This window comes from Hypanus sabinus, chromosome 16 (genome assembly GCF_030144855.1).
Source record: "Hypanus sabinus isolate sHypSab1 chromosome 16, sHypSab1.hap1, whole genome shotgun sequence".
In the NCBI taxonomy this organism is placed as follows: Eukaryota; Metazoa; Chordata; class Chondrichthyes; order Myliobatiformes; family Dasyatidae; genus Hypanus; species Hypanus sabinus.
Genome location: NC_082721.1, coordinates 80,422,523 through 80,448,167, shown reverse-complemented (window position 1 = coordinate 80,448,167; position 25,645 = coordinate 80,422,523). Strand labels below are relative to the sequence as shown.

The following is a 25,645-nucleotide window of genomic DNA, read 5'->3' as shown; positions in this document are numbered from 1 at the left end:
AGTGACGCATTGGCCAGTGCGGGGGAGTCCGGAAACGAGCGTCAGAATTTCCGGGTGAGAGTCACTCCGAGGATGAGGAGGAGGCGGCACTGAGCATGTGTGGGGGCCCGTCATAAATCAGTGTAAGTCAAGTGTATGATTAAAGTAAGTGGCGAAGTGGGGCGGTGTGGGTGTGAGCCCCTGCAGGTACTCGGGCTGGTGCAGGAGGAGCTGCTTTGGGAAATGGGGGAAAAGTAAACAACTTGTGACTGTCAGCGCCTTAAAGGTCACAGAAATAGCGGAGAACACGCTCCATGGGGAACTGGCAACGGAGTTTGCGGAAACATTGAAGAAGTTAATGGGATAGAGACAATAAATAAATCTCCATGCATGAGACACGCTCACATGCCAGATCTGCCCAATCACCCATATGACAGATTAACCTACCACCCCGAGCGTCTTCACAGTGTGCCGGGGGGAACGAGCACCTGGGAGAAACCCTCATGTGACACCTGCTTCTGCGCTCTTTCCAGCTTTCTTTTTTTAGCAGGACCTGGTCACAAATGATTCCATGTGCCGGCGGCCCCCGTTGCAAGTGAGCGTTCCAGTGCTTGTGACTATCAGCTTTGACTATGCCGCTGAGGAGGTGGGAGGCAGGCAGCCCTTGACCCGCGGCGGTAGTGCTGGTGAAGGTGCCCGGGGAGGGTGCGGACAGTCCCAGGATGTGATAAGAGGTTTGGCAACGTGTTTCCAAGTCAGGGTGGTGTGCAGCTCAGAATAGAACCTGCAGGTGATGGTGTGCCCCCTGTACTCTTGTTGAGAGAAGTGGTGGATTTGCAAAGTGCTGACAAAGTGGCCCGGCCAAGGGCTGTGCATTTTTCTAATTGGTACTTCGCTGTGCACTGGCGGGAGAGGGAATGACAATTTCGGTCGTGGTTGAGGTGCTTTGAAATGAATAATGTCGTGCTGGTTGAAAGATGTTGCCTCCATAATCATATAGATAAGCGGAGTGTCCCATCAAGTGCCTTGACATGTGGATCACTCCACAGGACGCCTAACTCCTTACCTGCTGGCCCCTGTGAGTCCCTCCTCAATGTTGACTCACAGGGTATTGATGGAGAGAGTCAGTGAAGACCCAGTAAGGCCAGTGAATGTCAAGGGTAGGTGGTGAAGTCCTGTCCTGTTGGAGATGGCCATTGTCAGAGGGAGGTGGTTGGAGATGATCATTGCTTCGTTTGGCCATCGTGCCATTGGTAGTGGCACACCGCTGACACTGTGATGGAAGAAGGGTCATTGATTAAAAAAAAGGTTCTCGTCAGGCTCGGGGCACTGCTGCTGTACCCTGGGGGTGCAATTATGTCCATTGACGACCCCTTTGGGCGAGGTTTGATCCCAGCCGTTGATTGGCCTTTGACTTGGGGCGGCGCAGTGACGTAATGGTTAGCACAACGCTTTACAGGCAAACCGGGTTCGATTCCCACCCGCTGCCAGTAAGGGGTTTGTACGTTCTCCCTGTGGCCGCGTGGGTTTCCACCGGGTGCTCCAGTTTCCTCCCACAGTCCAAAATACGTCCCAGTTGGTAGGTAAATCAGTTACTGCAAATTGTCCCGTGATTAGTCTAGGATTAAATCAGAGGATTGCTGGCGGCGTGGCATGAAGGGCAGAAATAGCCAATTCCATGCTGTATCTCAATCAATGAATAAATAGACTTCATTTTTGTTAGGGCAGGACGATGCTACACTTATGTCAGAGACAGTCACCTCCGGACACAAGTTTGTTTGTCCATCGTAGACAAAGGTTGTGACGAGGTTTGCAGCCAGACCTTCCTCTCGAAATCTGAGCTGGGCATTGGTGAGCAAGTGCCATTCGACACCTTCCATTACTTTGAAAGCAAGTTTGTTCAGAGATGGGGGGTGGGGTGAGCTAGGTATACAAAGGGATGTAGCCATAATCGTGCACAAATTGGCAGGCAGATGGAGCAAGGTAAATATCAGCTTGGCATTATTGCAAAGGAGGGAGTGAAGTTTATAGATTGGGAAGTGTTGTTTCAACGGTACAGGATACTGGAGAGGCCACACCTGGAACACCTTGCACAATATTAGTCCCCTGATTTAAGGTTGGTGGCGGGTGAGATACATCTCTACCAAAGGAGCTGTGAGGTGCTCCTTCCCTCCGCTAGCCTGCAGGTCACCCTTGGGCAAGGTGTAGCACCTGCTGAGCCCCCGATCAGGGTCAAGTAAAGCCATGGGAGCAGGTGGTAGATGGCCTTATCAGCTGCTGGTGCATATCGCACGTCCTGGTTATGTGACCACTGACGCCAGGCAGAGAGTCCCCGCTGTGTATTGATAATGGCTGGGGTTACCCGTCTCGTAAACACACTGCCCGGACGAAGGCAGACCAGTTCTACACAAAAACAAAATCCGCCAAAACCAGTCGTGGTCATGGAGACTCTGGTCGCCTTTGTCACACATAATGATGGTGATGATATTTAATAAAGTACCGGCAGACATTGGAGAGAGTTTAGGGGACGTTCACCAGATTAATTCCGAGGCTGTCCTATCACCAGAAATTCGATCAGTATTCTTTGGAGGTCAGGAGAATAGGGGATGATCTCATTGAAATATTTAAGATCCTGAGGGGAACATGACATATTTCTCGCTGGTGGGAGGATCTTGGACATTACAGACGGTGGTGATTTAAAAACTGGAACTTCTCAGAGAGGGTGGTGAATCATCCTTGTGGAGGCTGAATGAGTGGGAGTGTTTAGAGAAGGTGGATACATTTTAGGAAGATCAGTAAATTGAGGGCTATGAGTAGAAATGGTTCCACCAAGTTTAGTAGCTAAGCCACGCGTGAAGGCCGGGAGCTGGACTCGGTTGCCAGAGGCTATTTGAGATCCATGTTTTCTGGGAGCATTTAATAGGCAGTGGGAGCTAATCCCCGCTACCTCCCCAGTTATGACAACCTTAAGGCTTGCAGGGGTATAATGAGGTGCCAGTCAAGTTCACTTGAGTGTTCGCTGCTTTCCTTATTGGACCAGGTAATGTCCTGCTCTGGGAGTGATGACAGGTCGAGGAGTGTGCTGATCCACGTGAGGGCATTTGTTGGAATGTGTATCTCTGCTGGGTTTTTTTTTGTCAATAGCACCTTGTAGTTGCCCAGATCTGAGCTTCAAGGTCTGCTGTAATGCTGCACAACACAAGAAGTGTGTCTCGGGAATTTGTCTCCACAAGGACTCTGTAGTGGTCACCGATGGCTTCACGAGCATCTGTCACATAGAGCCACAGAGCCTGACCTGCAGCTCAATTCACTCGTCGCCTGCCGTTAATCCGATCTGGTGGCCGTATCCTTCAGGTCTCCACCAGCACTGTCTGTGACGGCGCCACCAACCCATCGTTGGTGACTGACAAAGCCGACCACCAACCAGGACAGCACACAGTCTGCACCTCGTTACTACAACTGCCCGAGTGGAGGAGCGGTGATCGATCAGCTGGGGGAGTGGCAGTCAGGAGAAGGTTTGCTTCCAATCTGGAGTCAATGCTGAGGACTGCTTTCTACACACTGCTGATGGATCCATCATACTAGTGGGATGAGACGGACCCGGGGCTTGTGGCGGAGGAGTGTGGTAATATGAGTGTTGGACTTTTCCTTAATTAGTCTGTGGGACTCCTCTCCCACCTTGGTCACGGTCACCAGATGGTTATAGAGAGGACTTTGTCATGTGGACCACACTGGGAGTCAATTGTCCATTTGATGCTTAGGTTAACATAATTGGTATTGGTTTTTTTAATGTCACGTGTACTGAGGTACAGTGAAAAGCTTTGGTTTGCGTGTCTGTATCCGGAGGTGTATCCAGAGATACCGGCCATGTGACAGACGCACTGCCACCTGGCTGGTCGGAGGACACACCACATGCCAATCAACATTTGGTCCCTCCCAACTAATCAATGCACACCTAAATTATTGGTCACCTTAATTGGATTATCTCACCCAGCCCCATGCTTTAAAAGGTGAGACTTGTCCCTGGCTCGCCCTCTCTTACAGACCACCTCATTGAAGGTAAGTGCATTGATTTATGTTTGGGAAGGTCTATCGTTTGTCCTGGTGAGGGAGCCGCAACTATCCAAGGTCAAGGGGGATAGCTGTTGTAGTGCTTTTCCCTTGTTCTTTGTATGTGTAACTGTACCCTGTCCCCACACCGTATTCTGTGTATTGTAGTTGCTTGTGTTGACCCGACTTCCCCTTGTAAATAAATTCCTTATTATTAAAACTGTGTGTGTCCAGGCCTCTACTGTTGAGACGCAAAGAACCAGTTATTTTCCATCACAACAGGAGGTCCGTTCCTTTTCGTTCCTCCTACATTTGAATGTAGTGGTACTGCTACAGCTGCCCAGCTGATTATGACTTGCAAGAATCAGCCCCCTAATTGGATGGGTCTGGAGTCATGTACAGGTCAGAGCGAGTAAGCACTTTCTGAGTTCCTCCTGCAGGACATTAGTAAACCGGATGGGTTTTCATGACAAACCTGTTTTTTTTCCCTTTATGTTATGTTTTGTAACTTCAAAACATTAATCTAATTCAAATAAAGACGGGACTCCAGGAATACGGGTCGAACTTCATCACTAACTTTATGTGAGGCACACACGTGTTGCATGTCAGTGTGATGACATATGCAATTAACATATTTTTGCATTTAGCCTGTCATTAGTTATTTAAATGAACAAAAATGCTTATATAAATATATAAGATTTCTGGAATGTTAAATATACAACAGTCATCGTTACCATGTCTGGTTGATGTATTATTTGGAAGTGCCAGATCGTTAACCAAACAATTCCAATTCCTGCTGCTGTGGTGGGATTTGAAAGACCAGTAGTGCCCTGTGACCTTCATATTTTATATTTCCTAATCATATAGACAGAGGCAATTCAGCCCATTGAGTTCATGCCAGCCCTCCCATGGCACCCATTCCTACACCTGTTTTCCTCTAATCTCCTACAACCCACCTTCCCGAGGGCTGTTGTAGTGACCTGCCAACCCACATCTCGTGGCCTAATTCTGCTCCTATGCCTGAGGTCGGGTGGGACTACAACCGGAGGTCATGGGTTAAGGGTGAAAGGTGAAAAGCTTAAGGGGAACATGAAGGGAAGCCTCTTCACACAGAGGATGGTGAGGGTGTGGAATGAGCTGCCAGCACAAGTGGTGTACTAAAGCTCAATTTCAAAGTTTAAGCAAAGTTTGGACAGACGTATGGAGGGCTGTGGTGATGGGAGTAGGCAGTTTAAATGGTTCAACACAGACCAGATGGGCCGGAAGGCCTGTTTCTGTGCTGTAATTTTCTATGACGCTAAGAGGTTCACAGGAAGTGGTCTGGTTTGGTGATCTTTAGATACAAAGAAAGATCAGAGAGATTTCCCAAAAATAGGAGACTCTAAAACTAGAGGGGAAAGGTTAAGGTGAGGGGGAAGTTATTTAAAGACCTGAGGCAGATGTTTGTGGGTAAGATGGTCAGTGTATGGAACATGCTGCCAGAGTGGGTGATAGAGGTAGGAACAATGATAAATGGCATTTGCACAGGTACATGGGTAGGAAAAGAATGGAGGGACATAGAGTACTGAGCAAAAGTCTTGGGCACATTAATAACAAGGGTGCCTAAAAAATTTTGCAGAGTACTGTATTGGTCAATGTGGAGCAGGAAGCGAGTTGTTGGCGGGAGCAAAGGATGTTGGGAATGGCGAGGGTGGAGTGCCGCGGGAGGGGTGTGAGACAGGTAGCGGAGAAAGAATGTCGGATGGAGGGAGATCGGTGTGGGTGCAGTCACACCCAGCCCTGAGACACCAGACAAGCTCATTTGGTTCCAAACAATTGGTTTATTGATCATTACAGAATGTCTTTCTGCTGCTTCCCACTCCCTACCCCTTTTCACAACCATGAATCCCCGCTCCCTGCCCCCTTCCCACTCTTGGTCCACAACAGAGACCCATATCAGAATCAGGTTTATCACTCACATATGTCCTGAAATTTATTTTTTGCGGTAGTAGTACAGTGCAATTCATAAAATTACTACAGTACTGTGCAAAAGTCTTTGGCTCCCTAGCTATCCATTTGTGACTAAGACTTTTGCACAGTGCTGTCAGGACCAGCTCGGATAGACATCTTGGTCTACGTGGATGAGTCACGCCTGTTTCTGTGCTGCGTGAGTCGATATTTGTTTATTTATTTATTATGTCCAAGGGAGTAAAAATCTTTATGTTGCTCCTCCATCGCAATGTACAAGCAATAAAGAGGGGAGATGTGGGAGGATATTGCCCAAACACTATTATGTGCAAAATTGTGTTGTAACATGTATGTATAGTCAGATATGCAACCAGATCAATGTGTATTGATCAATCTGATGGCCTGATGAATGAAGCTGTCCCGAAGCCTGTTGGTCCTGGCCTTGCCGTTTGCCAGGCGGAGGCAGCTGAAACGGTCTGTGGTCGGGGCGGCTGGAACCCCTGATGATCCTCCGGGCCCTTTTTACGCACCTGCTGCTGTAAATGCCCTGAACCGAGGGAAGTTCATGTCCACTGGGCTATACGCAGCACTCTCTGCAGTGCCCTGCGATTGAGGGAGGTACAGTTCCATACCAGGCGAGGACACAGCCAATCAGGATGCTCTCGATAGCACCCCTGTAGAAAGTCCTGTGGATTTGGAGACTCGTGCCATCTGAAGTGAAAGAGGCACTGTTGTACTTTTTTCACCACACAGCCGGTATGTACAGACAACCTGAGACCCTCGGTGATGTGTATACTGAGGAACTTAAAACTACTCACCCTCTCAACTACAGTCCCATTGATGTCAATAGGGGCTAGCTTGTCTCCATTCCTCCTGTAATCCATGATCACCTCCATTGTTTTTTTGACATTGAGGGAGAGCTTGTTTTCTTGGCAGCATGATTTTAGAGTGTTGACTTCTCCTCTGTAGGCTGTCTCATTATTAGAAATAAGGGCTATCACTGTCATGTTATCTGCAAATTTGATCAGCTGATTGGAGCTGTGGCCGTAGGTGTATTGGGAGTAGAGGAAGGGGCTTAGGACACAACCCAAGGGGGGCTCCTGTGTAGAGGGACAGAGGTGAGGAAGACCATCCCTACCACCTGCTAGCGATCCGACAGGAAGTCCAGGATCCAGCTTGCCAGGCAGGGGTGCAGGCCAAGATCTCGGAGCTTCTTGTCGAGCCTGGAGGGGATTGTGGTGCTGAATGCTGAAACGTAGTCTGAGAACAGCATTCTCACGTAAGCATCCCTCTTCTGCAGGGGAGTGGGGACTGTGTGTAAGTGCTGTCGTCTGTCGATCGGTTGTGTCGGTAGGCGAATTGTAGGGGGTCCACTGTGGGTGGCAGCAAGCTGCAGATGTTGTCCTTGACCAGCCTCTCAAAGCATTTGCTCACGATTGAGGTGAGTGCGACAGAACGCCAGTCGTTCAGACATGTTACCTTGGTTTTCTTCGGTACAGGGACAATGGTGGATGTTTTGAAGCAGGAGTGTGCTACACACTGGGCGAGGGGTTGATTAAAAATCTCTCTACTCATTGCAACCTTGCAAAATTCTGTTCATTCTATAGTGGTTCCCATCGATGGTAACCCCTGCTCCCCTCCCACTGCCCGTTCGTTTATGAAAAGGTTGATTGGGAATCACTCCAGAATGAAGGAAACTTCAAATCTGGTAGCCTGACATTACTCAGGGGAAAATGCTAACAAAAGTGTGAGGAAATAATCATGGATAGAGTTGATGTGGAGCTATGTAGTGGCGGGTGGGAGAATTGTTCAGCGTGGTCCCGTGAGAATTACAGATAATGTACCAGTCAAGGGATTATGAGCAGAATTAGAGCCTGTGATTGTGTGTGATGTACTGGCTTGAATTGAGGACTGATTAATAGTCAGAGAAGGACTAAACAGCTCATGATCAGTTTGGGATGCTGTGATTCATGTGGGGTCGCAGTTGTTAAGTTTTTGTAAAATAATTCAGATACAGAGCCTGCTATCTCCGAGAGCAAAGCTAGGTGGCGATATAGGTTGAGCTAGCTGGTAGTATAGGTTGAGGGAGATGTTTTAGGTGAATATGGCCAGCTCAGTGAATGGGCAGATTACTTATTTGTGGAGATACAGCGTGGAATAGGCCCTTCCAGTCTAATCATGTGACAATTTACACTGACTAATTAACCTACCAACCGGTACGTCTTTGGACTGTGGGAGGAACGCAGAGCACCCGGAGGAAACCCGTGCGGTCACGGGGAGAATGTACAAACTCCTCCTGGACAGTGGCGGGATTGAACGCGGGTCACTGGTACTGCAGAGCCTTGTGTTAACCACTGTGCCCCATGGAATATCATATCCGGTACTCTGCTTTGGTGGAAAAAAAATAGAAAGTATGGAGAACTTTTTAAATCATGAGAGATTGAAAGGTATTGATGTTCATAATAAGCTCTTTATTGATCACGAGTGGGGAATTATTTTGTTACAGCAGCAACATTAAAAAAACACACATCAGAGGCTTTTTCCCAGGGCTGAAATGGCTAGCACGAGAGGGCATAGTTTTAAGGTGCTTGGAAGTAGGTAGAGAGGAGATGTCGGGGTAAGTTTTTTATGCAGAGAGTGGTGAGTGCGTGGAATGCGGTGGTGGAGGCGGAAACGATAGGGTCTTTTAAGAGACTCCTGGATGGCTACATGGAGCTTAGAAAAATAGAGGGCTACGGGTGAAGCTTCTGGAGTTCCAAGGTAGGGACATGTTCAGCACAGCTTTGTGGGCCGAAAAGCCTGTATTGCACTGTATGTTTTCTATGTTTTATGATTATAAAAATGATAATAATATTAACAAAGTACAGAATAAAAATATACACAATAAAAATTTGCCAATGTGCAATAATAATGGACAAAATAATGAAACAGACTATTGAACTATGATGTGTGTTCTCTGTCACACAGAGATGACCTGTTGTATATGCTTATTGCATTTGGTAGAGAGCAGAAACATGAATGGGCTGTCTGCTCTGTTGGTGTGTATGAAACATTTAAAGTTACGGTGAGTACAAGAGTAAAGATGCTCTGCTGGTGAGCTCACGCGTGGAATGTCGTGTACCTGCCCGATCTCCCTGCCTAGGGGAGTTGACACCTGCAATCGGGGAACAGCGACAAGGGTCACCGTATTCACTCTGCGCTGGCTGTGCTCTCCCGAGGAGGGTTAACACAGAATGAGGGGTGACAATGAGCTGCACAAAATTCAAACAGAGCATCACAGAATCAGTGAAGAAATTAGTTAACCACGGGGGGGTGGTGAATATTGGTGGCTCGGGTTGAGGTGTTTGGTGTCGTGGGTGCTCTTGCTGAGCTTGGTAATTGGCTTGTAGGCGTTCCGTCACCGGTCGAGGTGCCAGCATCAGTGCGCAGTCGTTGGTGGTTCCCCCGGGAGTGCACACGTTTCTGTAGGCCCCCCCCCCCCCCGTTCGACTGCCTCCATCCTCTCTGGCTTCCCCTTCGGTTGACTGTTGAATTCTATTGCGTGGCCTTTCTTTGGCTCTTAGGGGTTCGTGGGTGGTGTCGATTTCGATATGCTTGCTTACATAGTTATCAGTAGAGAACCACGCTTCTAAAAGTTCCCGTGCCTGCGCCAGAACCTCCCTGGTGTCCCGGTTCTGTCGGGCATAAGCTCTTCACCCGTTTATGGGAACGCAAACTGGCAGTACAGGGGCATGATCCACGGTCGCTGATCTCGGTACGCCAAGACCGAGAAGGACTCTGCGGAGGTTCTGACGCAGGCAAAGCAGGAAACGGCACGAGAAGATGTAGAAGCATGATTCTCTTCCTATAACTCCTTAAACAGACAAAATGGACACCATGTACGAGCCCCTGAGAGCCAAAGAAACGCGAGACAATAGAATTCAAAGGTCAGCTGAGGGGGCAGTCAGGACAGAGGCAAGCAAATGGTGGACGGGGGAGGCCTGTATAAACAGGAGCACTCCCAGAGAGGAACACCAACAACTGCATACTGAGGATTCCTCAGCTGGTGATGACTTATCTGCAAGCAAGTGAACACCACAACATCAGGTAACTGACTCCTGATTAGGCTGTCTAGAACCAGGCGTCCCACTCTCAGAGTAAGGAATGTTCCCTTAATACTGGGATAAGGATAAGTCTTTTCATTCAGAGGGTAGTTAATTTTGTAATTCTCCATCCAAGTATACTTCAGTCAAGTTTACTCTAAACTGAGCTGGGTAGCCATTTGAATGCGCAGGGAAGCAAGGAAATTGGCTCGGGGCAGAAATAACCTTTTAGCTATTAAATGTTGAAGCAAGAATAACAGGCAAAGTCACCGATTCCCGTTTCTACTTTGTGTGTGTGTGTGTGTGTGTGTGTGTGTGTGTGTGTGTGTGTGTGTACGTACTACTGAGTGAAAACTCATGAACGTCACTCTGTGTGTGAGAATTAGATTCCATAAGTTCCAGGATAATGTCTCACACAAGGGTGATATTCTGATTGAGGGAATGATCAGCAAACGAACACCCAGACACTGAGCAATTCCGTACAGCTTGTTGGCCTCAGGTAGTTGGACGGGGCACAGTGGGATTCTGGAAAGGTTTGTTGTTTTCAGAAATGTTTGGACTCTGTGAACTGTTAATCCAGGAGCAGGCTGGAAACGGCCTGTGGTTTAGTTTTCAAGCAGAAATGGGAGAGGATTAATTTTAAAACCACAGGAACAAGGCGCTTCTATTTATTGCAGAGATCAGGTGGGATTAGCGCTACTATCCTCCAATTTAACAGCACTATAAATGCGCCTGGTGTTCCCGTCCGGGACCCAGTGCCGGGCAACCTCGGGCAGGAGCAAGCCGCCTCGCCAAGCTGCGAGCGCAGGTACTCGACAAGTTGTTCACCCCTCTGAGTTGTGCTCTCTCTCATCAGGAGTCCCGCAGGAATGGATGGGTCATATCTGGTGGTTGTGGCCAGCCTCTTTGTCTTCCAGCTCCTCTTCCACGTGATAACTCCGCGCCTCTCCGCTCTGCTCAGCTGGGGTTACAGTGGCTTATCTCAGGCGCAGAAAACGGAATGGCACTCCAGGTACTTGACCTCTGCGTTCTGGTAAACAGTGCAAAGTTCCTGATGGATTTACCCGCGGGGTCACCCCCCTGGGCTGATGGTGCTGCTCTGTGTTTATTAGTCTCTGCGGGCTGTCGAGTCAGTGAGTGTTACCAACAGCCTTCAGATCAGCTCCCATGAGGCGTGTTTGACAACGTCTAAATGCATCTAAATGTTGCTTCAGTTCTACCTTACTTGTCCCCAGACGTTAACCAGGTTATGGTGTCAACCTCAGACACTTTTCCATATCCAAGGAAAAAGAATGTAGCTAAAATCCCCACCATTTCCACTCTTCCATCCCTCAGTAACCTGGAGTGTATCCCATTGGACGTGACTGGCATTCCTACATTGAGGCCCATTGCCCTTCAGCTACAACCTCTGCCTCTCATCTAGTATTGTGAACTTGATGCATCCTCCTTTCTCTAGGGCGGGGAGGGGAGTCCATGGACCATGTTCCATGGCATAAAATGGGTTGGGGGCCCCTGCTCTAAGGGATCCGCATTCAGATCTCACGTCGCCTGCTCCAGACACTGCAGAGGGGCTCTCTCCCCTCCAGTCTGCTCCAGCTTCCACGTATCCCGTCCAGTTGACTACTCCCAGGGCAGACAAAGCACACGTCAGGTGCAGGAGAGAGAGCCATCTTCACTGGTGCATCTGCTGCGCAGGTTAGTTCCAAGGTTTCCTTTACGTAATCGCACAATGATTGTCCACCACTCCGCTTGCCACAGCTTTTTAACCGTAGGAATTAGAGAGCGTGGGAAAGGCCTTTCGGCCCACCAAGTCCCTGCTAACCATATACACCAATCCTACAGTACTTCCATTTTATTCTCCCCACGCTTCTGTTAGCTCCCCATCAGAGTCTACCCTCGCCTACCCGCCAGAGGGAATTTACAGTGGCCTATCAGCCCACACGTCTCTAGGACATCCAGGCAGTCACAGGAGAACATGCAGACTCCACACGGACAGCAGCACAGGTCAGGATTGAACCCGGGCTGCTGGGCCGGTGAGGCAACAGCCCAACCAGGTGCAGCACCTCGATCCAGATGAGCTGATCGCCGGTTTCTGAAGGGCCGCTTCATACCGTCATCTTGCTCCCTTGCTGATCTGTCAGACATGGGAGCACCCGCTCAGCAAGAATGTGGAGCATATGACTGTACAAGTAAGTTGGACATAACTATAGATCTCTGGGTGAGTTTACTTTGCAGCTTCTAATTACAGATGCTTAACCTGCAAATAAATGAAATTGAGACACTGTTGTCTTAGTCCAGTAATCACTGGTTAACTTTCACTGAGAAACGTACCACCAGTAAGATTCTGAGGGAATCAGTGCCTTCAACATACACATAATACATGTCCAGACTAACCTGGGATCTCCTGGTGTTGATCTGATCGCGTCTTACGGTCCATTATTGTTCGTGCTTGGACTCAACTTTTTTTGCCATTCCTCCGCAGGTGCGTGTCCACAATTCATGCTCTCGTAGTTGGGAGTCTGGCTCTGTACATCCTCTGGTTCGATGACAACGTCAACAGAGACCGAATCTGGTAAGAGCCCGAAAGTCCCAGCATGAGCCTTTGAGTGAAATCTGCAGGTACCGAAGGGCAGGGACCAAACTGAAAAGAAACCCTCAGCGGGCACCAGTTTTAGGCAGCAGCAAGGCCTCAGAGGGCACCCAACCCTTTGCGAGTGTGAAGCAGCAGGATTTGCTGGCTCAAGACGGTGAATTGTGGAGGAAACAGCAGCTCCCCAGCCCAGGACGTACTGAACAATGCTGTTGGCAGCTTGCCCACTAATCTCCGTCTGTCTTGATACGTTCAGTGTCCTTCTCTCCATTCTCCCTGTGATCTCCCCCTCATTTCCTTCGTATTCTGAGACCATGTTGCCAGATTTGTCTGCTGTTATCAGGAAGAATCTCTCATTGTGGTAATATTTTTTTAAACACGAGATTCAGCAGATGCTGGAAACACAGAGCAATCTCTAACCCTAAGTGGTGGACACGGGTGAGGACAGAGAGAGTTCTGAACCACTGAGTTCTGAAGCCCATAGGAAGTGAAGGGACAAGGAAGATGTGGGACTTCAATAGCTTCAAGGGTTACATCATTGCGTTGGGGTTACTTTAAAACCCTATTTCCAAAGTTTTTGGCACAGCTGATGTACCGACTGCTAACCCAATACTGGGAACCGAGGGTGTTTGGGGAAGAGCTATTTTTGTTACTTCTGGGGTGCAGTTTCAGGATTAGTCAGGCACAATTGATGTTTTTTTTCCAAAAATGGCAATTCTGGCTCACTCGGTTATTGTGGGTTATTGGTAGATTTTTTGATGATCAAATGTATTAGTACGAACACAGGGTTGGCCTACTGTTTCTCCTGCTCCTGCCTTACTGAACACGTGTCTGTATACCTTGACCCAATTTTATCCCCCTTGGTTCAGACCCTTCTTACCTACATCTACGGTCCTCCACGTGTTCTCAACTTTGAGTTCCCTAGCCCTGATCACCTCATTTTCACCGTGGATGTCCAGTCCCTATACACTTCTGTCCCCCAACAAGAAGGCCTTAAAGCTCTCTGCTTCTTCCATAACAACTGACCTCCCCAGTTCCTATCCATCACCACCCTCCTCCATCCGGCAGAATTGGTCTTCAAGCTCCACAACTTCTCTTTCAGTCCCTCCCGCTTTTCCCAAACCAGAGGTGAATCCAAGGGGCCCAGCAAACCTGCCATTTCGTTGGCTACATAAAACAGCCCATCTTCCATGCCTTTCTTGGTAATGCTCCCCAAATCTTTTACAAGTGCTTTGGTGCTGCTGCTTGCACCCGCACAAAGCTTGTCAGTTTCATCAACTTTGCCTCCAACCTCCACTCTGCCCATTTCTACCACCTTTCTACCAATATATTGTATAAAGCTATTGACTCCCGCTCTCTCAGCTAACTTGACTATACTTCTTCCCACTCTGTCACTTGCAAAGATGCTATTCCCTGTTCTCCGTTCCTTCGTCCATGTCACATCCATTTCCAAGATGAGTCTTTCCAGGACATCAGGGATGTCCTCCTTCCACAAAAAAAAACAGGGTTTCACCTTTCTTCACCATTACCGAATGCTGCCCTCACCTGCGTCACCTCCATTTCCCAGATATTACCCCTCACCCCATCTTTCAGTTGCCTCAGCAGGGGTATGGGGTTCCATCACATGCGCCTCCGCATCTCCACATTATTCTCAGCGACATCAGCCATCTTCAATGGGATGCTACCACCAAACACATCTTTACCTCCCCCCCCCACCCCCACCCGCCGCTCTCTGCTTTTTGCAGGGGTCACTCCCTCTGTGATTCCCTTGTCCATTCCACCCTCCCCACTAATTTCCCTCCTGGCACTTAACCCTACAAGAAGAAAAAGCGCCACACCTGTCCATTCACTTCTCCTACACCTCCATCCAGGGCCCCAAAATGTCCGTGCAGGTGAGGCAACACTTCACCAGCCATGCAGGGGTCATCTACTGTATCCAGTAGTCCCAGCGCGACTCCTCTGTGTTGATGAGGCCCAATGGAGATCAGGGGACCTCTTCACGCCATCTGCAAAAGACAGGATTTGTCGGTGGCCAGCTATCTTTATTCCATTCCCCATTCCCATTCATGGAATATCGGTCCGTGGGCTCCGCTGCCATGATGAAGCCACTGTCAGATTGGAGGAGTAACACCTCATATTCCATCCGAGTAGCCTCCAACACAACCTGATGGCATGAACAATGACTTCTGCAACATCCAGTTTTCCCCTCCCCCTCTTTAAATTCCCCACTCTGACCCCCACCCCCCCCCCGCCTCTTCTCATCAAAACCTACCTGTTACTTCCCCCCGGTCCCTCTCTTACTCTTCTTTCTCCCACGGTCTGCTCTCGTCTCCTATCAGATTCCTCCTCCTCCAGCAAACTTTTCTTTTAAAACATACCACCTCCCACCTTATTACTTCGACCACCACCTTTCAGCTTGCACTTTGTGTTTCTCCTCCCCCCCATCTTATCCTGGCTTCTTCCCCCTTCCTTTTCAGTCCTGATGAAAGGTCTCAGCCCGAAATGTCGACTGTGGAAGCTGCCTGACCTGCTCGGTTCCTCCAGAATTTTTGTACATTTGTCTTTTTGCTGTGTTTGTATTAATATGTGTGATTATCTTGTGGTTACATTTAATTAAATTTAATGGACTGAGCCAGAATTGCCATTTTTGGGGAAGAAAAATACATCTCTGGTATCTAACCAATCTCAAAACTGTACCTCAGAAGTAACAAGCAACACACACAAAATGCTGGTGGAACACAGCAGGCCAGGCAGCATCTACAGGGAGAAGCACTGTTGACATTTTGGGCGGAGACCCTTTGTCAGGACTCACTGGAAGGCAAGACAGTAAGAGATTCAATTAAAGATGGTAACCTCTTACTATCTTTCCTTTCAGTTAGTCCTGACAAAGGGTCTCGGCCCGAAACGTCGACAGTGCTTCTCCCTATAGATGCTGCCAGGCCTGCTGCGTTCCACCAGCATTTTGTGCGTGTTGCTTGAATTTCCAGCATCTGCAGATTTCCTCGTGTTTGCCTCAGAGGTAACAAAATGAGTTCTTCCCCAACCACCCTCTGTTACCAGTGTTCAGTTAGCAGTCGGTATTTCAACTTTGAGAATAGTTTTAAATTAATTCCAAGACAATGCAACACTTGAGGCTATTGAAGTCCCACATGTCTTACTTGTCCTTTCACTTCCTGATGACTCCAGACCTCAGTGATTCAGTGCTCTCTTCCACCTCCAACATTTAGGATATTGGAATGATTCAGAGATCTCCCTCTGCTGCCTGTGACCTGGGCTCTGTGATTCAGTTCCCAGCGGCACTAGTTTCTGGGTCATTGGGCCATGCTTTACCTTGGCTTCAGTGTTTGTCCTTGGTATAAGGGCCATACAGCTGGCCTCATTCAAAGCTCCTGGTTGCTATCCTGATGGAAATAGTGTGTGTGAACATCTGCTGTGAACTTGGAATCCAGATGTTTTGCTTATTAGAGCACACTACATTTGAAGAACATGCCCTCATCTGCTAGATTTCAGACATTGCTGGTGTTTCACAAGAAATTATTAATTACCCCGAACCCATCATATGGATCAATGTCCACTGGAATGTGAGCTTATACACAAGGTTTGGACAGAATTCCTAGGTCCACAGCTTTTCACTTAATCAGCCTTGGATTGCACGGCATCCTAGCTGCCTGCCAAGAAAGTTGATCTTGTGATTGTGGAAGATCTGTCGATGGTTTACATGACTGTTGCAGCAACTAGCTGCACGGCTCACACAGGCTCTGCAGGTGAGATCTTAATCCTCTGTTCCCTCAAATGGATGCTAGTGATTCACAGAACAGGGATTTAACCTGGACCACTAAGTATTTAATGCATTCCCACTTCTTTTCCAGGAAAACCTACCTTGAAGAAGTTCAGATCTCCCAGGCAGGACTTCAGCTTGTTTCACTTAGCTTATTCACCTTCACTGCTTTCTGATCTCCTTCTCATGTCTGATGAAGATGTGCTTTCCTGAGCAATTGTTGCTTTCCTCCAGCTTTATCCACCACCCCCCCCCCACCCCACATTTTGGAACCGCACCCAATTATCGCTATTCTCAGGAGGTTCAGGGTTTTCCCAAGCTGCTGCTCTCATCCTCACTCCATTCTTCACCTGACTCCACATTTAGTCACTGTCACCAGGATCCAGGCATCTACTCAATGAGCAGCTTGTGTCCTGAAAATGGGCTCTGTTGATGCTTTCTGTGAACTGTGCCAGTTGCTTATAATGTCATTCGTGCTGACAGCAAGGTAACAAGCCCAGGACCCTTTGAAAACTGAAGCTTTTGCTCTTGTGTTTTACAGGGGGGATCCCAGACTAGTCAAGGTTAACATAGCAATCGCTTCAGGCTACTTGATCAATGGTGAGCATTGCACACACTCCCAGCAAGTCTTTAGATGAATGATTTCCACACTTGAATCTCTAAAACTTTCATTCCAGATATTTTATTTCAGCTGCTCCTCACTTTCGGGATAGGTATGCACATCAGAAACTGAACGAAGCTCCCTCTTCGCCCCATCACATACTTTTAGGTTAGGCACAGCGCAGGTTAGACATTGTTCCATCAAACACCCCCAGAACAAAGATTGCATAAGATAGAAGCAGAGGAAATATCTCTCTCAGCTTTTTTTATGCCACGGACCCTTACCTTTAACCAAGGGGGCAGTGAACCCCTGCTCTACAACATCCCATCAACCATTCCCAAGGCAGAGGCGATACAGATTAGATCCATAATACATTTCACTCTAGCTGTCCCATCAAGGGTAGTGCCAGCAGAAGTTCAGTGTAAAATAAAGCTCTCCCAAAACTGTCCATTAAAGACAGCCAGGGCAGATATGGCAATGGGTCAGAAAGTTTGCGGACCATCACATTGTCTCTACGCCAACTTCAGCTCCTCTTCTGAGTCACATCTGTGCTTGAGTGTCCTTATAGAAGGAGGACATTGAGTCCACTCACTGTTCACTCCTGGAAGCGTTCCAGGACTGGTGTGCAGAGCTGGAGTTGAAGTGTATCCAGGACAGTGAGGTTAACTTTTAATTTAGTTAAATGCAGTGATTTTAAATGAGCAAAATAATTACACAAAACTGGGGGCCTGAGGGAGAGCCAAAACAAAGGAAAGATTAGCTAGAGAGTAAAAGTTCTATCCACACTGCCCACACTTGCGAGGCTTACGCAGTATAGATTAAGATTAGATGGTGGAAAGCCATCTATACTGCCCCATCAGACATTCCTGGGTGGGCTATAGGCAGATGTTAATGCCACTACACCACAATGTTGGCCAATGTGTAATCAGATTGTCTAAAATCTACTTTTATCTAACTGGGTCGCGGTCTTTAACCAGCATCGCTCACTTGGGTTGCTGGCTTTTTCACAAACTTCACTCGCCTTCTTCCCCTCTGACTCCTCCCCTTGTAGTTGCACACTGGTCACTAGCTGCGCCCATCTATTTCTGGTTTTTGGATTTGACCACATCAAAATCCTGCTCTGATTGGCTGCTGGCTTTGCATTCGTCACGTTCCTGCTCTCATTGGTCCCTGGCTTTCCCCACTTTACTCTCCTTCTCTCATTGGTCTTCTCATTTTGTATTCTTGCTCTCATCGGTGGCTTTGCCCATTTCTCTTATTGGTTGGTGGTTTTGTGCATTTCAGTCTTGCTGTCATTGGTTGCTGCCTTCATTCCTTTGCTCTCATTGGCCGTTGGCTTTTGTGCTCTTGACGCCCTTGCTCTTACTGGTCAGTGGCTTTGCCGTTTCACACACTTTTCATTGGTTGCTGGCTTTGTCTGGCTTACACTCTCACTCTTATTGCAGATCTAATGCTTCTCCTGTGGCACTGGAAGACACTAGGAGACAGGTATTTCATCAGCCACCACTTGGCAGCGCTCTATGCCTACCAGTATGTGCTGGTAAGTCGAGGGGCAAGCAGCTTTCCTCTTTGTGGGTGCAGAAATAACCCCAATCCTCTGTTCCCTTTCTTCTTCCGGATCACGTTTCTCACCTTGGTTCTCTTTCACAGGCTCGGGGACTCCTCCCTTACTTTGCTAATTTCCGACTGATTGCAGAGCTCTCCACGCCCTTTGTAAATCAGCGGTAAGTTGCCTTTCAGTTTGTGTATCGCGTGGGCAATGGGTTGCTCCCCGGGTTTCGGGAGCTCTCGGCAGAGCTGCAGAAGGTGCCGAGCTGTGCCTTTCCTGACTGAAGCGTAAAATAATGGCCAGCTCATTTTCTCGGTTCGATGCTTTGATGTTTAGTGTAAACTCATCAAATAAAATGTGAATCACCACCCCGCTACGCTTATGGCTCACACCTGTATCTGCCATCAAGTGGCAGTGCCTTTAATCCAGTAAAACAGCGAGGTCTGTGGCGAGGGAGTGATCAATATGCCCAGGGCTGCAAGGAGACATCGTCATCCATGAATGAGGCAGAGCAGACCCAGGTGGAGCATGCTGCACTCACTGGACAGTGAAGGATGACGCAGCCCGCGCAGTCATTTCAGGGCAGCACAGCAGCATTGTGGTTAGCACAGCGCTTTACAGTACCAGCATGCTGGGTTCAATTCCCACCGCTGTCTGTAAGGAGTTTCCACGTGCTTTCCCCATGACCTCAGGGGTTTCCTCTGGGTGCTCTGGTTTCCTCCCACAGCTCAAAGACGTACCAATTGGTAGGTTAATTGGTCATTGTAAATTGGGAGTACAGAGAAGGTTCACCAGATTGATTTCTGGGATGGCAGGACTTTCATATGAAGAAAGACTGGATCGACTAGGCTTATACTCACTGGAATTTAGAAGATTGAGGGGGGATCTTATTGAAACGTATAAAATTCTAAAGGGATTGGACAGGCTAGATGCAGGAAGATTGTTTCCGATGTTGGGGAAGTCCAGAACAAGGGGTCACAGTTTAAGGATAATGGGGAAGCCTTTTAGGACCGAGATGAGGAAAATCCATCTTCACACGGAGAGTGGTGAATCTGTGGAATTCTCTGCCACAGGAAACAGTTGAGGCCGGTTCATTGGCTATATTTAAGAGGAAGTTAGATATGGCCCTTGTGGCTAAAGGGATCGGGGGGTATGGAGAGAAAGCAGGTACAGGGTTCTGAGTTGGATGATCAGCCATGATCATACTGAATGGCGGTGCAGGCTCGAAGGGCCGAATGGCCTACTCCTGCACCTATTTTCTATGTTTCTATGTCCTGTGATTAGACTAAGGTTAAATCGCGATTGGGGGGGCATGGTTCGAAAGGCCGGCCAACGGAGAGCAGAGATGGTGCTTCCTGGTCATAGAGCACTCCTGTCAAAGATTCTGGTGCACCTGCCATTGCCACTGGTGGCCGGTGTGGTGGAGACCCTGAGTTGCCAAGGGAGTAATGGTGGCTGGGATGGGGACCTACACTGCCCCTGGTGGTGGGGGGAGGAGGAGTGTGCGAATAAATGCACTGTGTTTCACTGCAGATGGTTTTTTGAGGTCCTGGGCTTCCCCCGGAGTGCCAGGCTCGTGCTGCTTAACGGCGTGGCCATGTCCGTCAGCTTCTTCCTCGTGCGCATCGCTGTGATTCCATCCTACTACCACCAAGTGGCTTCCAGCTTCGGCACAGCCGCCTTCCACCGCCTTGGGCTGGGCCCGCAGTGCGCCTGGATCGTATCCAGTGTCGCTCTGGATATTCTCAACACCATCTGGATGTACAAAATTGCCAGAGGCTGTTGGAAGATTCTGTTCCTGTCCCGCAAGCACCGGAAAACTGAACTCAATAAGAACTCCTAGACACGTGGCCTGGCTTAAAGGACAAGACTGACCTGTTTACACGTTAATCTTTCAATTAATCAGTCAGCAACGTCAAAAAATTAGATCAAATATAGTAAATCCATTGAATTTGTAAATGTTGGTGTTCCAAAACTTAGGCACAGACTAGAGATGGGATTGATTCTGTGATTGCTCCCAGATTTTAATTTGATAATCCTCAGAAATTTACATTGGTTCTCTGTCTTGCCTGTACCTGAGCCTTGAGCATGGGGAATGCCTCAGTACCAGTGGGCCCAGTCCTGTAGGCCCTGTCCCCTGGCTCTGTGCATCCAGTTCATGCACTCCGGGACCATCCAGGACCCAGCTGTCGTGCTGGCCCATTGAGACATCTGCAGCACAGAGAATCCTGCATTGGACACCTGTCTGTCTCAGACCATGTTGGCTGAGCTGTGCTCCAGGATAGAATCTGGATTCTTATCTGATTGATTTGCATCACAACTTAGGGCAAACTTGTACTACTTTGTTCCGTCCATGCCAACAAGAAAATGAATGTCAAGGTATATGGTGACGTATATAGGTACTTTGTTGGTAATATATTTACTTAGAACTTTGAAACCCCAGTCCCCTTCCCCCTCCCCTTTTTTTTGTAGATTAAATTGCCGACCTGATGGCAAGATAAATCATTGAGCCTTCGACCGCAATCCCTCTCCGTCCCGTTTTACAGAACTTCTGTTCTGCAGAACAGAACTTCTCAGGTTCGCGAGGATTTTTCTTGCCTCGCTAAACAGAGAGGCTATTTCTGGCCACCTAATGGTGAATAATGTCAGGAGACCTCATTCCCTTAACCACCAACCTCAAGCCATGCATGCACACTCTTATAGTGTCGCAACAGTGACCCACATCGCTCTATTAACACTTGAAGATCTTCCAATTTCAGCTTAGCTGGTGAAATGTAAGTGGCTTTCTGGGTCACTCACCCAGTCAAAGGTACTGCTTTACCTCTTCATGTAACTGTCAACTGCTGATGTAAAATAATTTTACCAGAGCGCCAACATGGGCTAGTAATTTATAAATCATGTCAATTGAATTTCAACGAATTCTCAAACAAAGTATGTAGCATGGTAGGTATGGAAATGCCTGTATATTTATATGGATTTCTGGATCCACATCCAATCAGGCTTTGTGAAAGAAAGTGTACGGAATGTGATTAGAGATCCAAGTGCAGAAATAACTAAAAAACTCAGTAGAGAATAATTTAAACACTAAAGGAATATGGGCCTTTAACTCCAGAGGACAGAGGCATCCAGTCACATATTTGGACCTGGCTTTTACAAGTAAGCAGTGTTGTATGCGATTGGAAGTTCAAGTTTATTGTTATTCAACCGTACACAAGTATACAGCTAAACAAAACAACGGTCCCCTGGAGCCAGGGTGCAAAACACAGCACATATAGTCACACACAGCCACAAAATAACACCAGCACAAGTCACGTGAGTGGCACGGCAGGATGACGTAAAGTGTGAGGAGCGCGTTGATGGAACGTTAGTGGCACTGGCCACAGGGAGTGATGGGAAGGGAGATCAAGTGACTGCAATGGGTAAGAAAATCGCCCTCTTGTGTTCTACTTTCCTTCACATTGAGAGCCACCTTCTGCTTTATACACCTGCCTCATGTTGCTGCACATCTTCATGAGTTGAGCACTTCCTCAGTCACCTCATTCCCCTCGAAACAATCTAGAAGCTTCCCCACAATGATTCCCGATGAAGTTTCGAAACATCTCCTGGAATCACCCATGTGCCGTCTCCCGAGGTTATTGTCACGGCAGTGCTTGTCCGGCCAACAGCTTTGCATTCTCTAGCGCACGGTCGGAAGGGCCAAAGCCACTTGATGTCTGTGACCAACCCCCAGCCCACCTCACCTGCTCACACATAAACCAACTAGTCCCTGGGTCAACCAAGATCTTCCGGATCTTAATGCTGACCATTTCGCATTGACACCACACCCCAGCACATATAATTCTATCATCACTCTCTCTCCTTTTACCACTAAAGCCATTGCGCGTCTCATCACTTGCAGCCAACCAGGAAACTTCCCTCCAACGCGTCCCCTCCCACAGTGAGGCTTTGACGCAACCGTGCTGCGGCAGAATAAGTTCAATCGTCACCCTTGCCTTCAAGCAAAGAGCTTTACCAATGCACAGCCTAAAGTCATCTTTCAGCCAACTTCTGCTAACTACGTTGACTGGTTTGCCCCTTTGCGTTTGTGTAGATTGTGCAAACTGGCTGCTACATGACTGCACTAACCAGCAGTTAATCATCTGCAAAGCTCTTTGGGACATCCCGGGGATGCCATAAGTAAGCCTTAAGTCATGAGCTGTATTTTATGTGCAATAATGGCCAAGTGCTCAGAGGGCGAGCATAGCAGGAGTGTCTCTGTGTTTGTATAGTAACATTGCGGCCAGAACAGATGCTAATTCTGAAGCAGGTGTCGCTGACAATAGTCAGGGTGAGACAAACACGTTACCTGGAGACATTCAGTTTCCCATTGCTGCTGGGGTCAAGGTCACTGTCCACTCAATGGCTTTCGGTTGCCATACAAACCGAGGAGACACTATTGACTTCTGTACAGTGGGATCTTCCTCTGCTTCCACCCAGCCTTAGTCACATTTCATTTGCCCTCTCTGGACCATACTCGGTTCATTTATTAAAAGCTTTGTGGATCATTATCTCAAAGATTCCTCTTCAACAAAACAAATGTTGACCTTTGAAATGACACAGCATGTCTCCTTGAGGTAAGTGATAAGCATTAGCCCATCAAGCGCCTGGAATCTTTGTTTTCCTCGTGCATTCTGTCTTACGTGTGCCTTATTGCTTTAGCTAATTCAGCACAGATGCTCCCAGTTTGTATGGTGCCTCACTGAAAAGCTGGCTTCACTGTTCCAGTGGCTGCCACGGTCCAGATGAAACCAACTGAGCTGGATTAAAACTTCCTATTCCCATTCCCGTTCCCGATTGATCCATGGCCTCCTCTTGTGCCAAGATCAGGCCACCCTCAGGGTGGAGAAGCAACACCTTGTATTCCATCTGGGTAGCCTCCAACCTGATGGCATGAACATCGATTTCTCCTTCCAGTGAACAAATTCCCCTTCCTTCTGCCTGGGTCCCTTTCTCCTATTGTCCACTCTCCTCCCCTATCAGATTCTTTCTTCTCCAGCCCCTGACCTTTCCCACCCATCCGGTTTCACCTATCAGCTTCCAACTGGCCTCCTTTTTATTCTTGCATCTTTGCCCTTCTCAGTCCTGGAAAAAAAGGGTCTGGGCCCAAAACATCGACTGTTTGCTCTTTCCTTTAGATGGTATCTGACCTGCTGAGTTCCTCCAGCACTCTGTGTGTGTGTGTTTTACTTTGGATTTCCAGCATCTGCAGACTTTCTTGGGTTTAGATTAAAACTATCTTCTGTGTAGGTGTGGGATTGTTTTTGAGTTCGGGTGTTCACAAAGAAAATAGAAAGGCACAGAAGGAGTACAGGGATCTAATTGCACTTCACGTCTTCTCTCTGTGACTGTGTGGATTTCCTCCGAGTGCTCTGGTTTCCTCCCACACCTCAAGCAAGTACAGAGAGGTGGCCTAACTGGCCACTGTAAATTATCCTGTGTGTGAGTGGTAGAATCGTTGTTGGGGGGGGGGGGGGGGGGCGGGGTGTGGTAGGGGAAGAGAGTTGAGGTGAGTGGAGTGGGAATAGATAAAAGGGAACGGGTTTGTTCTGATGAGCTGGTGTTGATTTAATGGCTATAATGGCCTATCATTACATAATATGGAAAGGGTTTGATTGATTTGATTACTGTACAAAGAGTATTGATGGGCTGAATGGCCGTCTACATTTTAGTAATTCCATGATTTCTGCAAGCTTTCCAATGCTCTCACCTCCAGTGTGAGAGGATTTGCACACTGATAATCAACCTGGAGTCATAGTTGTTGTTGTTTTGGATAATGGGTCTGATAGATGGGAAGAACTGAACCTTTTGTACTGAGATCCTGTGACTTGATTGAATAAACATATTTGAAATCGACATCTGGCTAAGCCTGTTGCTGTTTCAGAAGCTTTGCGATGGACCGGTGAGCGACTCCCAAGGATCAATGGGAATGCCTTCTGTCTGGTACTATAGAAGCTGGCCTGGAGCAGCGATACATACACGCCAGGATCCATAAACAAGCTATTGTTCTGGATAGTTTTCACCAATTTGTCTCATTGGGGTTGGAAGCTCAGCAACTGACATGAACCACTTACAGCTGTAAGGAATTATAAACAGAAGCAGAATTTCTCCCGCTTTAGGAAACATTCAAGAGAAAATGCCACGGGGAGCAAAAATCGTTTAAACACTTACCAAATAGGGTAGCAGATATACCCTGCTGTGGTCTATGGGATACCCTGCCCATTACTCTATAGGCATCTCTGGCCAAACTAATTCTTACAAAGGTAGGAACACCAAGCAGGGGAAGACTATGGTGCATCTTGATAGAGAAAATAGACAACAGTTGTATAATCTGAACTTCTGCACTGTTTCCACCCAGATTGCCATTGTACCTCCACCCCTCCCTGCAGTCCACACCCTCCTGTGTTCTAACAGCATCACAGTGAGTGGTAAGACATGCTGGGCTGTAACGACGTAGACCTGGTCCTTCAAATTAGCAGAGGTAGATCACTTCGCCCTTCAGGCTAACTCCCCAGTTCGATAGGTCATAGCTGATTGGATTATAACTGTAGTCTTCTTTAGCAAAGATAACATTTCATCTCCTCGCATATCAAGAATCCATCAACCTTTGCCTTAAAAATATCCAGACACTTTGCTGAAGGGCTGGCACAGTAGCATTGTGGTTGGCACAACACCTCACGGTACAAGTGACCTGTGTTCAATTCCCACTGCTGCCTGGACGTTCTCCCTGCGACTGCGTGGGTTTCCTCTGGGTGCTTCAGTTCCCTCCCACGTCCCAAAGACATACTGGGTTAATTAGTCATTGTAAACTGTCCTGGGATTAGGCTAGGATTAAATGGGGGGGGGGGTTACTGGGCGGCGTGGCGTGAAGGCCCTATTCCGCACTGTATGTCAATATTTTTTAAAAAGTTTCTGGAAGTGACAGGAGGGACCAGGGATAGGGATAGGAAGAGGAGACCAGGCAAGGGAAACTGGCAGCATCAGGTTGTCAGATCACCCGACAACTTTACCAATGTGTTAACATCCTTGTCAT

At 47.9% G+C, this 25,645-nt stretch overlaps 1 protein-coding gene across 3 annotated transcripts; it reads left to right on the top strand.

Moving 5' to 3' along the window:
* Positions 1-12: 12 nt before the first annotated feature.
* LOC132406477 (TLC domain-containing protein 4-B-like) lies at positions 13-24,468 on the top strand. 3 transcript variants are annotated; one of them, XM_059992201.1, is made up of 8 exons: positions 13-122; positions 10,915-11,070; positions 12,541-12,630; positions 16,968-17,026; positions 18,473-18,567; positions 18,678-18,751; positions 20,110-24,054; positions 24,127-24,468. In XM_059992201.1, exons 2-7 carry the CDS (start codon positions 10,928-10,930, stop codon positions 20,417-20,419), a joined length of 771 nt encoding a protein of 256 aa, XP_059848184.1. In that variant the 5' UTR covers positions 13-122; positions 10,915-10,927; the 3' UTR covers positions 20,420-24,054; positions 24,127-24,468. The 3 variants fall into 3 exon arrangements, with proteins under 3 accessions (XP_059848184.1, XP_059848183.1, XP_059848185.1); XM_059992200.1 differs by having other exon boundaries at positions 24,122-24,468; XM_059992202.1 differs by lacking the exons at positions 13-122; positions 24,127-24,468 and adding an exon at positions 16,518-16,551 and having other exon boundaries at positions 10,932-11,070; positions 20,110-21,061.
* The last annotated feature ends 1,177 nt before the right edge of the window (positions 24,469-25,645 follow it).